Source organism: Anser cygnoides, chromosome 4 (assembly GCF_040182565.1).
Source record: "Anser cygnoides isolate HZ-2024a breed goose chromosome 4, Taihu_goose_T2T_genome, whole genome shotgun sequence".
NCBI lineage: Eukaryota > Metazoa > Chordata > Aves > Anseriformes > Anatidae > Anser > Anser cygnoides.
This window is the reverse complement of record NC_089876.1, coordinates 6,236,067-6,252,570: the sequence shown is the minus strand read 5'-3', so window position 1 is coordinate 6,252,570 and position 16,504 is coordinate 6,236,067. Positions and strand designations below refer to the sequence as shown.

The following is a 16,504-nucleotide window of genomic DNA, read 5'->3' as shown; positions in this document are numbered from 1 at the left end:
TAAACAAGCAAGCAAATAACACACACAAAGATTAGATTAAACAGTGCATTTTGAACTTTTCTCCTCCCTAGCTCATTGAAATCCATCAGGACAATAGGAAGAGAAAATATTGCCTGGTCCAGTAACCTAGAAAGGACATAAATGGGTTGTTAAATGCATTATTTCACTCTCTTTGCCCTTCTTTTTGCAGTGGTTCTACACACACATTGTGATCATTCAAAATTTTGATGGACAGCATCTCTGATTCTTCAATGCAGTCATTTGAGCTCCGAGCAGCCTTGGCCACATCTGAAGGAGCAGGATGTTGCTGAGTCTCTCTAGTAGGTACTGTTCTTCATTAATATCTTAGATAAAGAGGTTCTTAGCTTCAGAAATGCAATTTAATGGTCTACATCAAAATAACTTCCTTTTAAAGGTAATCCCCCATGATATTTGCCCAACAGTTCTCAGACATACAGAGAATTTCCAGAGCACAGAAAATTTGAAATTTTAAGGTAATAAAAAGCTATTCTTAAATGCAAAGAAATATTTTGGTACTTTTTTCATGCAGTTTAGGAATAAATAAACTCACACCCTATTTCATTTCTTCTTAGACTAGCTCTCAATCAAGAAAAAAACATATTCCTTGGTGAAAGGAATATAGCTGTTCTTCCTAAATGACGGCTTACTTAAAGGACACCTTATATTAAAACTACATCCTATCAAAAGGTTGGTTATCAGTGCACATCTTCTTGAATTCTGTGATCCTCACACAACACAACTGCCACAGAGCAAGAATGCCAGAATTACAATCAATACCGAACCTATCTATCCTTCTCTGTTGGCTGCATTAGGTGATATTCAGCGTATAAATAACATAACTGATAAAAAGTACACTTGGGTTTTGGTTTTACACAGAGCCTGGCTCTAAAATTATTGCTGGTAGTGTCAATTAAGAAAAATTCAGCGGGTGTTTTGACCGAGGTGAGATCAGAAAGTCTGAAGACGAAGAGCAGTGAGGATTGCCCCGCTAAATAAAAAACGGTCAATGCACGTTGTAGCAATTCACACGCTGCCTTCACTTGGTGATTCTTGGTGGCTATGGTTCTGTGAACTCGTGCACAGCCACCCTATTCACAGTTCTGATTCAAAGGCAAACACAAGACATCCTACCCCGCAGTACGACTACAGCAGACAGGTCCCTAGCAAGAGACAGCTGGGAGCAATCAGACCACCAAACAATATTTTGCTGCTGCAGAATGACTGGAGCAGCAAAGCCAGGGGCTTAGCAATCGATAAGCTGCTGTAACACGAGCGCTGTATTCCTCCTGCACTACCAGCTCAAGTGTCAGCAGCACGCCAGCTTTTAACCTCCTCCCAGCCGCTTTGCTCAGCCGGCTCGCCCAAATATTACTTAATTCCAGAGAGTGACTGATGGATGTGGCCGTGAGTCAGACTGGAGATGAGATTTGTGCATCGGACCAACCTGGCAGGGAAGGTGACACCAATGTACTATTTTGCATTGAAAAGGAAGAAGTTTTACTAATATTCTCGAATTGCAACTTGAAATAGAGTGGCATAAAATGATCAAAGGCCCCAGAGAGAGCTTTAAAATAAGGACCTGATACACGCCTGTCTTTTCTTGATTTCTGCTTTAATTTTACCTGAGCTTGTTACAGCAAGGACGAAGGCTGCTTATCACACGGGTAACAGCCAACATTACCGCTGCTACCGTGCCATGAAACAGTTTGTCCAAACCTTAGAAACAGCAGGAATAGGAATGGCTTAGGCTGAGCGATGACAGTGAACACGTGAAATCCTGCTCACTTCCAGTCTTCTTCTTTCAGATTTTTGCACCTTCAGACTTTGCAGGAACAGGCTGGATTTCAATGCTCGTAGGGCACAAAATAACACTTCAATCGCAATTCTTTCCCAGTTGCCACATTTCTACTTGAACCCAAATGGAAACACGACAGAAATTATCATTACAATGGAACCAGGACAGTTTCAAAGTAAAACGGCAATGCCATTACCAGCCCTAATTTCCCTGTCACATAAGCAGCTGCTGTATTATGAAATCACAAACATTTGAAGGGACAACACTGCGAGGGCTTGCCCTGCTGTAGTTATATTTTAGCAATGAAGTCTTCATCCAGCTGTAGAGACAATAAATCCACAATAAGACATCACTTATTAACAAAAGAAAAACCAAGATCATAATAGATCTAACATAGCAGACATCTCGGACTATGTTTGGTAAAAACAGACAAGTGGCAGATCAAGAGCAGCTATTTGGGGGATTTTTGTTTACCATTTTGTCCGTGATCACACAGATGCTCTTCCAAGTGCTACGGACACAAGAGATGTCCCAGAGATTTCAGCAGAACGTGTGTCTGCACAGGGGGAAGATCCAGATCCTGAGGTTACGTCTACACTGGAGGCCTGAGACGTATTTACAGGCACATACATGTGGACTTGGGCTAGTTTTATCCTAGTGAGCTAGCGAGGAGTAATACCACGACAGGTCAGAATGATCAGGATGAACACGAGCCTCACTCCCCCCGGGCACAAGACTTCCTGCCTAGACTCAACTTCTGCCTCACCCGTGTCTCCTGTAGGACACGGTCCATCCCCACGTGCACGGCACTTCTGACCCAGTATTTTGCCAGACAGTGAGGTTTCGGTGGCAACAAGCGGGTGCAGGTGTGTCTTTCTTCCCTGTTCACTACAGGGCATCCGCTACCAAATTCATCTGATCTTCTGGTCCCTAGGAAAGCTCATCCCACAGTGGAGGTAAGGCACGAGCTGAAAGTGGACCTCTGTAGGGTTCCTTCACCTCTTCTGCCAGGACTCACCAACCTCATCGTACGCGGGACAGTTTTCTCTTTGCTTTGGTTTTCTCAGGGACAGGGGCAGAGAAGGGCCAGCCCTCGATGGCACTGAACAGGACAAAAGGCAAACAGTAAAAAGGCAGTATCACCTCCTGGTAACTGATATCAGTTGGTATCAACCTCACTCAGGTGTGATCTACCAGAGATACTAGGTCATCGCCCACCAACACGTGGCCTTTTAAGCTGCACAAGCTTCTCTGGGATTCCAAGGGAAGTTAAAGCTCTCATCCGTCTGGCATAGTAATTAAGCTAAAACTCATTTAGGTACACCTCTACCTGCTTCGGTCACAACAGTAGCTGTAGTACAGGCTTTCCTTACATCTCACACCTGGCACATTCTCTCCTTATTTTTGCTTTAAAGAGCGGGACAAAATACCCAAATAGTGAGCTTTCAAAGCAAGCTAACCCGCGTGCTACCTGCCCCTAACCGTGGCAGACTTATCTCCAGAAGTGATGTTAATCTCTGCACGCCCAGGCCACAGACACCGACCCAACCAACGTGGTTTGGAAGGATCAGAAATCTTGGAAGGATCCAAAAGCTGAAGCCGGTACTGCGACAGGTACTCTGAAAGGCACTGCATCAGAAATAGCTGGCGGTGTCTTAATTACTTGGCTTCTATAATTAATCTCTGCGCTCACATCTGAAGTGAAACCTTTTAGAGGGAGATGGACTTAGAAGTCTGGAAAAACTGAGCTTAAATACAGCGGAATTATTCACAGAAATTCCTCCACATATGTAGGTAGCTTTACGTAGGCTCTAGGAAAATGCAATTAGGCACATCATTTTAAAACCTGCTGTTTATATAACAAAGTCCCATTAACTATGATCCAAATATAAACAAACAACAGTCTCTAGATTTTATCATACCGTCAGGCTGACGATCTGAAAGAATTCTGTAGACATTATTTAGGCTTCAAAACACATGTAGTAACTAGATACTCCGTTTTGCTGCTGTAACAGCGTGGGGAAGTGACACGAATCAGGAATCAAAAAGCGTCAAGTCATAGAAGAGAAGCTTTTAATATGCTCAGTGTTAATACAGGAGGGCACCTTCTGGCCTCTCGCATCTCCGGATCAGCAGTTAATGGACAGGCAAGGGAACGCTAAGCCACGCTCACTGCACTTCCAGCACAATACTAGCCCTGTTAATGGTCTCTCTCTGCTGTAACTGTGGTTAGCACATCTCCTCCCCAGCAGCAGACGTGTCTGCATGCATACGACAGCCACCAGCCTGCAGATGTTCACTACGAGGTGTGGCACACGCTCCTAGGACATGCTTGCAGAGATGCTTCTCCACCTTTGAGCCAAGTCCTGGCCTCACTGGCTCCACCTCAACCCCAACCATGCTAATGGGATCGCAGCAGTGGCAGGGCAAGGCTCCCTTTTGCCCACCAGTGAGAAAACAGAAGCAAACACGGCAGCTCGGCCACCACGGTAGCAACAACCTGAGTTAGATGGGTTTTCCACAAACACAGCTCCCCGCCTGGCTGCTGGCATCCCTCTGATTGCCAGCAGAGGACTTGGAAGGCGTTTTGCTGATGTGAACAAGGAGAGGCTTTTAGAGCACAGCACACAGGATCTACCTACGAGAAGCAGAGCAGACAGCATCTGGCCTCAGACCAACCTCAGCTGAAAACAGCTCAAACTACTCCTACGGAGAGGCAGATGTTGGTTAGAGATTAACAGAAGCACTCAGCAGATTACCTGCCCTTTTTTCTGGTCCAAATACAAGTGCAAATGAAGTAGCTGAGAGACCTAGCAAGGGAAAAAGAGAGCGAATGTGGCAACAAACATACGAGCTTTGACGATAAGATCTGTTTGAAGCACAAGTAACCGAGGTGAGCCGTGAGCACGAGGCTGGGCGCTGATGCACAGGGACTCACACACACACAACAAGCAGGGACACCCACCTGTGCACTACACCTCTGAACGTAGGTTCTCCCTTCCTCAGCTCTCCCAGAGAGATGAAGAAGCCACTCCACAACCCCAGCTGACAGGGTGTAACCTAGCAAGTGCGCGTAAAGAGTTCAGCAAATTATAAAAGCAACGGGCTGCCGCTCTTTGCACTTCACAGGCGCTTCCCACCGGAGAAACCCCCAGCGTCTGGCCACCTCCAGACTTAAAACCATTAAGGACAGAGCGTATTTATGACTAATTCAGGCAGGGTTAGCTGAAGGACGCTCAGCAATCATTTTAGACCCGGTGACTGAAGGTTCTTCTGCGAAACGGGGCAATGCTCACGCCCAAGCTTATGGTGCCTACCTGCAGAAGGTCCCGCTAAGAGCAAACCCACCGGCTTTGTGGGCTGAAGGGGGCAATTTTTCTTTCTGCCATTGTCAAACCACACGAACGCAAATAACCTACAAGCAATATCCTTACGGCCAGGGCCCGCATGCCACGCCTGGCTGAGAGCAGCTACGCACTTTGGGGATGTCAGGCAGGAATAAAGACTCCAGCGGAAATCAGCCGGCTTTAAAGCTGATGGTGGAAACTTAATTTCATCCACCCTTTTTGTTTGCGTAGTCCATTTCCTCTTCTGGGAACTGCTTGTTGCTGTCTCTCCCAGCCTGGGCTCTGTATGAATTTATTGTTTGGTCCTGTGCATTCACTGGCTATTGTCTGCTCCTCGAGATACCGACGCAAGAGCCAACGAGATGGAAAAACTGGGATCAGCCGCTTGGATTGCAGCTCTGCGTTGAGGTGTTATTGATTTGGGGGGAAGTCAGTTTCTTGAGATTTCGGAGTGAAAAACGCATTACACCGTGACAGGAACAATTCATGAAATAGTCACCAGTGGCACCACGTTTCAAGAAAGCCGTGTGTTATCCCCCTTTGATGGTTTAATATAGTTCAGCCAAGAGATCGCTGATTTTGGACCCCACGTGGCGATCCTTTAAAGGATGCTATTTTCAAGAGGAGTGCGCAGATAACACTGACAGGTCCACAGAAGTTTCTCAGACTCTGTACTCTGAATCACTCCTGACCTCCACAGCTCTTGGCCCTGTTACAGACCAGAAGCAGCACTAAGCAGACTGGACAGAAGTGTCCTACGACACACTTGGTGAGCAAAGTAACGCTCTCCCTGCAAGCAGTGGGATCTCATCGTTACGAAATCCTGTTACAAATCCCTTCTCTGACAGGGAAGGATGCTCCCTGCCTCCCTCCTTCCCAGCTGAAGTAGAAGTGCAGTTCTCCACTGCCGTGGCACACAGGCAGCATCTCTCCCCCACGAGTCTGGGCTTCAAATTCTCACCGTACCAGGCTGTCAGTCGTCATGGGGAGTTAGAGCTAAACACTTCTGACTTCTGGGCAGTTGCACTGGCTGCATCAGCCAGGTACTAAAATCTAAGGAAAAGGTGGTGGTGCTGGTGAGGATAAAATCCAAATGATTATCTTGTTTTAATCTCCTGGCTTAAAAAACAGCAAAAACACACGGTGACGCTTTCCGATAAATTTCTTGGGCTCGGGGAACCTAAACCAGCAGAGCTGCAACCCCCACGGGGTGCTGAGCCCAAAGGTGGGAATGGAAGCCAGGCTGCCGGAGCACTTGGGTGGCTGCGATTTGAAGCAGTTTGGGACCTGCTGATGCTGCACTCCTGAGCGTGAAGGAGGCGGACGTGAGCACCGAGACCCTCCCACCTACATCTGCATGCCTGGCCCTTCTACCAGACACGCGGGATGACTGCTAGCTCTGGCAGCACCGCAAGCCCTATTTCCCCACGCGTGAAAGGCTCCTGGACGGTTTCTCAGGCTTATTAGGCACAAACGGGCTTTTCATCGCCACCAGTCATGCGTGCCTGCTCCCTCCACCCCATTTATCATCTCCTGCCGACGCTCCGTGCCCACTGGCGCTCCCCGTCCCGAGGGCAGGCTGCACCAGGGGGCACACAGCACGCCACAGCACCAGCTGCTGTGCCAGCACTCCCTGCCCTACACACAGGGGGGAAGAGGAAGGGCCGAGGAAGGTACCTTATCAGCAACCCTGGCCTTGTGATGGCTGCAGGATGTTTTCTGCAGCTCTCCTTTTGAAGAGCAGAGTTGTGACTAGTTTGAGGTGGTTAATGAGCTGGGGGAAATTAATTAATTTGTCCTGGGGGAAAATGGCACTGACCTGTTTGGCTGGATTCGTTTATCCAGGGGGAGGAATAAGGGAATTTGGGAAAAACAGGACCTTAGGGAGAGGGTCTGTGAGCTGGGGAGAGTGTAGAAGTGGTGATGGGAGGGTTATAGGGACAAAGGAGGCGACGGCAGGGCTTGGCAGGCTCTTGGGAAGGGAAGGAGGGAGAGGAGCTGGGGACTGGGGACAGGGCAAGGCAGCGGGTGGTGGGAAACTCAGGGTGATGGGAGGAGGATGAGCAAGTGCTGGGGGTGGTGACAGCGAGGGAGCACATACGGGTGTGCTGGAGGAGGCCGATGCTGCCTTGAAGCCATCAGCGCCACTCCCCACTGCAGCCATATGCGAGTCCCAGATGCTCACGTCAGAAACCTGACCGCTGCCGACAAAAAGCCCGTTTGTGCCCAGGGCTCCAGCTGATGGCTCTGCTGCCCCAAAACCGAGCTGTAACAGCCCTGCCGCTGTCCTGCTGCTGCCGTGACAGAGGATGGGAGGGGAGCTGCTCAGAACCCAGAGCAGGTTCCTCTTCGGCTCGTCCTCCGCTGCCGTAAGCTGAGCTGGAAAGAAGGTGCTCAGTGCCCAGAGAGACCAGGAATGGCTGAACGAGCTGGAACTAATTGAAAACATGCAAAGAGCAGCAGGATTTACTGCCTGGTCATCTAATCCCGCCACTTAGCACTGACCCACTTGAAGTCACAGCGTGTGACAGGATGACCAAGCAACGAGGACAGGATTACGGAGCCCCAAATGGGATTATGCTCCCTGGAGGGGCTGCTGGGGGCAGGGAAAGGATCTGTGCTGAGCACCGACGCAGGGGGAATAAGACCGGCTACCTAATGCTCTGTCTGCTGAGAGATCATCAAAAATAGATTCTCCTGAGAGAGAGAAAACACCCAAGGGAGCCAGCTGGGCAGACTCGGGGTACTTGGGACACTGACAGCTCCTCAGCCTGTAAAATGACCTGGCACCGGTCGGTGCCAGGGTTAGCACAGCTGTGGCTTCCAAACAAACCAGAGCAGGGGAGGGGAGCAGAAGGAAGGGGAAGGGAAAGAAGCCTGCACTTGGCTAACTATGGCTGTTGTTTAAGACAGAAAGGGGAAAGGGCCGGGGGATCAGAGATAAGGAACATGCACGTGGCTGTGCTCAGCTTGCAGCACCTTAGCCCGGGATAAATATCTAAGTAGCAGCCTGTCATGTACAGTGATCGGGGAGCCAGCCTCCCCGTGTTGCAGTGGGGATAAGAAGAATGAAAACACGGGCCTTGAGCGAAGATCTAATCACCACAGGGAAGAGATCGTGATGGATCTGGACCACTGTGACCACAAGAAGATCAGTTACCGCAGCTCAGACAGACAGGAGAGGCTGGGAGATGTACCTCCAAGAACTTTAGATCTACGATCATTTTAGATCCTTTTAGATTTAGAACCTTTAGATGCCTTTAGATCCTTTAGATGCCTTTAGATCCTTTTAGATGCCTTTAGATCCTTTTAGATGCCTTTTTTAAGATCATTTTAGATGCCTTTAGATCGAAGCTCATCTACTCAGAACAGGCCTGTACAGAGCACGCTTTCAGCCCACATCTCACTGTGTATTTGCCAGCAGAAGATTATTTGCAAAGTCTAAGGGCCCATTTCTTAATATCAAAGAACATCCTTTTCCTCACCCATTAATGCGAGTGAAGTAGGAAATAAGAGAGATCCTCAATTTGCTTGCTGGTAAAAGACATGTTTCCCACTGGATATATGGTCATCGCCCTAGGTCCCAATTTTAACATGTTGGCTTGTTAAAGGCTGAAACGCAGCGGCTCTCTTCAGAGCTCACTTCCCAATCCACACCCCACCTTACCACAGGCTAGCTGGATACCCTTAAACCTCGGCACAGGGAAAGCCAGGATAAGGCTTACAAATAGTATGCTCTTTCCCCTTCCCAAGAAACTTTTCCCAGAGGACAGCACTGCAGTCTTACTTGGCATCTGCCAGCTCAGAGTGTTTTCTAGATAATTAGTCCTCTAAACTTCGCTCACGCAGGATAATCTCCCTCTGTTACACCTCTCTCTCAAGTGGGCAAGGAAGGGTGGTGACATACATTCAACAGCAGCTGAAAAGCAGAGCAACAGAAGCTGTTCCCACCCGTACCTTCTTGGAAACAGCACGCTCCGCAGCAGGGACAGCTACACGGAAACACATCCACAGCCGACCCACCGCGCTTTACGTCCTGAATATTCGAGGAGCCCGAGCTCAGCAGTTCTGTACTGCAGCACATCGGGCTGGAAAACAGCCATGCAACTCTCCCTGCCCAAAAGATGGCGAATTCAGTCCGAGGAGGGCAGGGACAGAAACTGTCTCAACAATTCCTGACTATTGCACCGTGAAGAGTGCAAAGATATTAAGGGTGTGGTCCTGTGAGCAGCAGAGCTGAACTGCCTCCTTCCCACCACCAGGACGGGGGGATCTCGCTTTCCTTTCCTCCAGCCACGCTCCTCACGATGCAGCTCTGTCCCGTCCCTTGTGCTGGCTCAGGCTCTCATGAGACACACTTGTGGACTCTTTCGCTTACTAAGAAAACCAGAACTCCCTTTCATTCTCTTTCTGGATTAGCTTTATGATACGTTAGAGAGAACCTGAGGAGGTCCAAGCGGCTGGTGCAGCGTGACCCACTGGGAGTAGGAGCATTGCCCCATTTGGGAAGAGGAGAGCTGTTTTTTAGCTCACCCTGTCCCTGGCATCGCACCCTGAGGAGCACAGAAGCAAGCAACTTGCTGGAGGCCACACGCCGAAGTGGTGAAGGAAGTCAGGAGTCCTGTTTTTCCTCAGGTATTCGCAGTCACTTAAATCTCAAGGTTGAAGCAAAGACAAGAAGAGTCCTTGGTTTGGCGTAAAAATAAATTATTCAATCCAACGACTACCTCTCGCTCATTTTCCCATCCCCAAGGTAGTGTGCAGGAGAGACTCTTCTGGTCCATCACAGGCAGCAATATTTCATCTGTTTTCTCTCCGGTTAGGCTGGCAGGTGTGCCATATAACAGTACCACAGGAGTCACAGCATGTGTTGGTTTCTTCCAGCAATGAAAGGGAGCTTCATTATCTCAAGCAAAGCAACAGCTTCCTTGTACCCTGGGGGGTCTTCTCCCTTCTGCCCAGCTTCCTGCTGCCACTGGAGCCGCATTTCACGGCAGTGAGAATCTTAAGAAATACGCCAGAAAAGCAGAACGAAGCGGAACAGTAGGAAATAAAACTGTGGTGCTGGCTTTTGTTTCAGGCTGAAGAGCCGATGAAGACACTGCTTCAGTCCCGAGACGAACAGGTGGGCACTGTGGGCCCGAGCACCACTGAGCTTTGCATGTTCCGGGGCTACCCAAAAAGGAATCGGTTTCTTTGGGATTCGCACATTGTTTCTCACTCTGTCCTGAAAGACAGCTCTAGCACAAAGAGTCTGCAACACGTTGTAGGAAGCAAAGGCAGTGCTGCAGAACGGGCTTTCCCAGAGCCTGTTTACGTCCGTGGTGTGACTTCTTCAGGTTTACGTAACGGCACTGAAAGCACTGCTGTCACGGAGGTATCACACAAATGTTGTGGCCCTGGGCATAAAGCGCACAGCTTCGCCTCAGCGCCACGTTTATCCTAGCTTTCAGGCCGGGTTTGGATTAGCCAGCAGTCCCTGTTTAGCAGAGCCTCCCCGCTGAAGAGCAACAGCTCAGAAGAACCGAGCCAGGCCTGACAGCAGGGTAAAGAGTGGCAATTTGGGGCTTTTCTTCGGAACAGTTCTTGCATATCCTTGTCATCCTGTATGTATGTGGCATATCCCAGGGGCTCCCACTTCTATAACGCCTTCAGTTCAACACACTTAATAGCCTGCACATACTTAGCATCCCAAGGATGTATTACTCATTTTTACAGGAGCTAAGGCCAGGAAATACTAAATGATGTGCCCAAGGTCATACAAAAAGCATTTGGCAGAGGAAAATAGTTTCCTTCAACTCCCATTCATGAGTTTTTCCTAATATCAACATCCATCTTGCCCGCATGTTTCTACTGTCCTTTTGCAAGAGGCATTGTATTTGACTGCACAGGAACTCTACCTTTTATGCAAGTTTTGCCCCCAAAACCTCAAAGTACAGTTGCTGTAGCTGCACGTCCATGCTCAGCCATGGTAATCCATGGCCAGAGAGCAGAAGCACCAAACGCAGTTATCAAGTCCTCGCAGCTTTTATGCAAAGAAAGAGATAAAAGCTGCTTTCAGGTTCTGGCTAGAAGCCAGGAACAGAGCACAGGCTACGCCTCTTCGGATGAGGCCACTCTTCCAAAAACACCTAATGCCACGTCCCATTCACTCTTACATAACCTAAGCACGTCTCCAGAGAATTATACACCAGGTATGCCCTGTGTAAACCTTGCAGCCTGTCGGTACCTGAATTAGAGCTCAGCAGATGCTCCAGATTTCTCAACAATTCAGCGTAACAACTGACAAACTGCAGGGCAGGTGGCCTTTCCCTTCCCCAGCAAGGTACTGACCAAAAAACTATGCCCCACACAGGGTGCTGTGTCCACCTAGAGTCAGCATCTTCCACGCTCCTATTTTGGCAATGAAAACTAAGAGCTGTGATGAACAGCATTGCTATCCCTGTCACCTGGCTGCTAAATGGCATGGAACATTTAAAAATTCAGCAGAGGCCTGAGGCAGCCCCTAGCCTTAAATCCTGCATTTTCCAACCTCATAGAGGCTTCCTGAGCACCACACGTACTTAAGGGTCTTTATCCCAAGGGGCACCTGTGTGGCTGGTGATGGGAGAGCGGGAGGCATGATCAAAATCGGCGATAGGATCCCTACCACCGCTATATCTCCCCCTCCACACTGTGGCTGCCGTTGGCAGTGGATGCGGGTGAGATGTTAACGCCTCCACCCCGACCCACACCCTTACCTTGGAAGCTGCCATGACAGCTGCCGTGGCCGCGACGTTCAGGCCCCGCTTCCCAAAGTGCACAAGGGCATCGTAGCTCCGGTCTTTTGCCTGGACGAGGCAGTCATCGATCTCCTGTCACAGCAGACAATGAAATAAACAAACGAACAAAAAAAGCACATGAGGGACAAAATCAGAGTGGTCCCAGCCTCAGATTCTCGGCAGGGCCAGGTCATCTGTCATGGAGGTAGACGTGCTCCATATCCCCCACCTTGGCTGGAGAGTTCAGAGCCAGCATTTGCAAAGAGGAAGGGTTTGCAGGGGAGTAGAAGCTTCCATTTCAGCCTTATTCTGTGAATGGAAGATCAGGACCCAAAGCTGGGATACATTTGCACAATGCAACCACTGTGCAGAGGTCCCGGAGGCAGGACAGACACATCCTGGGCAGAATGGGCCAGGGTACAGCAGGAGCTGGTGGCAATCTATAGAGCCTGAAGGCAAATTGGATTGCCCTATGGTTAAAAAGGAGTCACGGTATGATGCTGGGCAGCTGCAGCTCTACTGCCCTGAGTCCAGGACTGATGCTCTCAGAAGGATCTGAGATGTCTTTGCACATCACTGCAGTGTTCGGCTCCAACATGCCCATGGAAATGGTTGGTTCAGGGGTTCTGGATTTCGGTGCTGCTCAACATGCAGGGAAAGTCCCTGCCCTCGTGCTCCCCACCCCAGTACGCAGGGGTCTGAATGATGATGGATGACAATGAGTTTCAGTGCTTAGCTACTAGATGTGCTGGGTTAGCAAGAGCTGCAGACTGTGAGAAGCTCTTGGCTTATTAGTGTTCCCTCCCCTATTTCTAGTAGATAAGAGGTGGTAACCCAAAATGCACGAGTGCTGTTTGTGAGATGCCTAAGCAGAAGTTCCCAGGAAGCAAAAAGGGGACTGATCCCCACTGTCCTTGGACAGGACCGAGATACAACTGTTCATGTACTGCTTATGGCTTAAACAGAGATCTTTCACTGCCGTAGCTGGCAATGTGGGAAAGGGTTATTCACTGCTTGGTAGTGTGTACGTTGATGTGTGACTGATAGCTATTCTCAGCCCACAGATTCACGTGAGCCAAATGGATCTGCCTGACAAAGTCCCGTTCACAGCCACAGGAGTCTCCTAGGCAGGCAAATGATTCAAGCTGTGATGTCTCCTCTGAAATTAACATCGTGAATTTCAGCAGGCCATTTCTCAAACCAGGACCTCAACATGCTACGTGCCTCACTTCAACAAGCTGCATCTCTCCCAGCCAGGCAAGTGCTTGCTAAGCCCCTTTCTGGCAGGCTGGACTATTTGTCTCATTGCTGCACAGAGCTGGGAACAAAATAAAGGAGCCCTGGCTGCCAGACCCTGCCTCTCTAAATCATTATGTCCAGCCACAACACAGCTCTCCAGCTATATTCAGCTAGTACGTGCAAAGCAGCTCAGGAAGCGTTTTCATTCCCCTCCCTCCCAGCTTCTCAAGTGCATGAAGATGAACTAACATGTGTGAGCGAGCTGAACAGACGCCAGTATTTAAAAAAAACAACCACCACAAAGGACAAAAACACCGACCAAAAAGAGATGATCAAATGACAGGGGAAGAGAATCAGCAGCTCCCAGTCCTTCAATGAAAAGGAGTGATATGAAGATGGAGCAAACGCACTGCAGATTGTTTCCACCCAAGCAGGATTTGGGCACCTGGGCTTACCTTTTCTTTTGAAGACAGTGTTGGGTGAACAAATTTCCTGTACAGGAGGCTGGAGCCTTTTGTGTATGGAGACAGCAGCCAAGCTACAAAAGCTATTTTGAGTTCATAGTAGAATGGAAACCTAGAAGAAAAAAGAGCTGTTAATGTCCTCTCCCAGTTCAACCACTGCTCTTGATTAGAGATGCTCAGCACAGTCTAGTGGGACTGGCCAGTCTAGTTCTGGGCAGCTTCTGCTCACCAAAGAATCCAAAGACCAAAAGACATCCTCTCACCTTTGCACACATCGCAGCTAGTCCTAACTTTACTCAGCTATCAGAGCCATTAGTTAATGGTCTGGAAGAGCCTCTGCAGAGAGCACAGATGCTGCCTCCATAGCATTGCCAGAGGAAGCACAGAGCAAACCAACAGATCGGTATTTCATTGATATATTTATGCACCTTTCATCTCTCTGCCTTTCTGCTTTGTCCTGGTTTCAGCTGGAATGGAGTTAATTTTCTTCATAGTAGCTGGTATGGCCCTGTGTTTTGTATTTAGGATGAAAATAGCATTGACAACACAGAGATGTTTTAGTTGTTGCTGAGCAGTGCTTACACTGGGTCAAGGAATTTTCTGCTTCTCTTTTCTGCTGACCCAAACTGACCAAAGGACTATCCCGCACCATACAACGTCACGCCCAACAATAAAGCTGGGGAGAGTCGCTTGGGGACTGGCTGGGCTAGCGGTGAGCAATTTCAATGTGCTTCACTTGTTTGTTTTTTTTACTCTTTCTTCTCTCTTTCCTATTAAACTGCCCTTATCTCAACCCACGAGTTCTTGCACTTTTACCTTTTTCGATTCTCTCCCCCTTCCCACTGTGGTAGGGAGCAAGCAAACAGCTGGCCGTGTGTTAAACCACGACTGAGCCAGCCGGGCCACGCAGCATCCAGGCCTGACCCAATGGGCCTCTGTGATGCTCCGCCGTGAGCACGGACCTGGCAAATTGGTCCTGCACCTCCGTGGGGATCTCTGTGGCATACTTGATTTCACAGGCTGGGCAAGACCCCTGTAATTCCTTCAGAGAGACCCATATCATACATCCTCCATAAAAAAAAGACTCCAGATGAGCACAGGGCAGGTAGATCTGTGTGCAGATCAGATAAAGAGAAAATGTCTTATCTCCTTTTCAAGGGATCTGACATGCTGCCAAGTCCCCCCGACTCTCTGGCGGGGAGGACTCACTGGAGGCAAGCAGTGCTGTGGTGGGGGCCATGCACCACCGTTAAACCTTCAGCCTCAAGTCTACGGAGCTCACTGGTTTCCCCTAGCTTAGAAGAGGCTTTACTAAAAAGGGCAGTGAAGCAAAAAACATTTCCAAAGTTGAGCAGCCAAATTTAAGGAACTGAATCTGGTAAATGGGCATTCATGTGCTCTCACCCTGACGGAGGTCACCAGCATCCCTCCGCTGGCACTAGCGAGCCCTCGGCAGTAAGGACTGTCACCGTTCTCCATCGAACTGTAAACCCAGCCTGCCCAGGAAAGGGCCTGGCAAGACATCTGAAGAGCAACAACCCATGCAGAAACCTAGAAGCAAAGTCCTGTGCTGCAGGGCTGTTTCTGCCTGATCCCAGAGTCAGTGTAGTTACAGTAGGACACATCTACACAAGCCCAGAAGTGTGCCTGTAGCTAAAGCTACTGGTTTTTATGTGATGATCTCCGTGAGCATCCAGTTCAGCCATCAGATGTGCATCTGACAGAGGCCTATTTCCTAAAGCCAGGGGACAGAGACTCCCATAATGATTTCTTACTAAGGAGATATTACTGAGGGGTTCTACCCTTTTTCTTCCACTTCATGACAGCACTGAGAAAGCAAACATGGCTTTCCTAGGCAAAACACCTCTGTGCACCTGGAGGTGCTAATCCCAAGTTCAGGAGACAGCGCGCTCTTGGGCTCCGTTTTTTCCCTTACTATCATTTCCATTTTCTTTCCAGCTCATTTCAAAGACTCCTTCCCACGTGGTACTCACCAGCAAAGAAAGATATCAGTGAATGTCTCTGCTGTTGTGAAGAGCGCAAATATGATCCAGTACATCATCCATTTGACCTGGCAAAAGAAACAGGAAGCTTTCAGTAACAGCCATTTTGCCCCAAGACCCTCAAAGCATCTTGTACAGGCACAAGTGCAGAGACCAACCTGCACAGAAAAAAAAGCTTTATATTTAACAATCCCTACGGACTTCAAGAAGCCAGGGCTCTCCCCACCTCATAACACACATCAGATTTCCACGCAAACCCTTGGGAAGGAAGAATCTGGCCTTTGGGCCTGGTCTCATGACAAGGAGGACAGCTTGACACACTGAAGAGTCCCTACAGAGGAAGCTCCACTGGCCAGGAAAGGACCACAGCCCTGTCACAGGGTATTAAAAACCTCACTTGGCTCATCTTAACAACAAAGCTTAGTACTAGGGTGTGGACTAAACTGCAATTAAGACAAATTGTACTTACTTACATAATATCTACAGGCAGGGGAAAGTATCCAGGAGGAGGCAGAGAGGTGACTGCCCAGCCCACGATCCAGGGCTCAGGAGCACAGTCATGGCAGCACAGCTCACGGAATTAGCATGCAGCAGCTGAGCAGGGGTGCCTGCCCACGTACATACCCTTAGCAGGGACATTGCAGGGACAAGAGCAAGTGCTTCAGCTTAAATCCCCTGCTCAGGGCTTAGGTGAGAGCATTTTGCCTCACACTGGTGGCAAAAGCACACGCTGTGCCGTCACTGTGTTCACCTAGGGTGACTGCACTTGACTCCCTTGACAGCGACAGACGTGGAAAGGGTCTCTGGAGACTTGGTCAGGGAAGCTGCAGTGTCTTGAGAAATTCAAGAACCTGGGGATTGTGGTCACTGATCA

At 49.1% G+C, this 16,504-nt stretch overlaps 1 protein-coding gene across 12 annotated transcripts in view; it reads right to left on the bottom strand.

Annotated features, from left to right (window-relative positions):
* Positions 1-16,504, bottom strand: part of REEP1 (receptor accessory protein 1) — a 66,693-nt gene that overhangs the window by 22,129 nt on the left and 28,060 nt on the right. For 9 of the 12 annotated variants that reach the window (XM_066995563.1, XM_066995568.1, XM_066995564.1 and 6 more), the window contains exons 3-6: positions 15,622-15,698; positions 13,619-13,739; positions 11,904-12,017; positions 4,576-4,626 (exon numbers count right to left, since the gene is read on the bottom strand). In XM_066995563.1, coding sequence (XP_066851664.1) covers positions 4,576-4,626; positions 11,904-12,017; positions 13,619-13,739; positions 15,622-15,698 — 363 coding nt within the window. Of the gene's footprint in view, positions 1-11; positions 4,455-4,575; positions 4,627-11,903; positions 12,018-13,618; positions 13,740-15,621; positions 15,699-16,504 lie in introns of those variants that run through there. The other 3 variants (XM_066995565.1, XM_048047883.2, XM_066995569.1) reach the window with 2 other exon arrangements.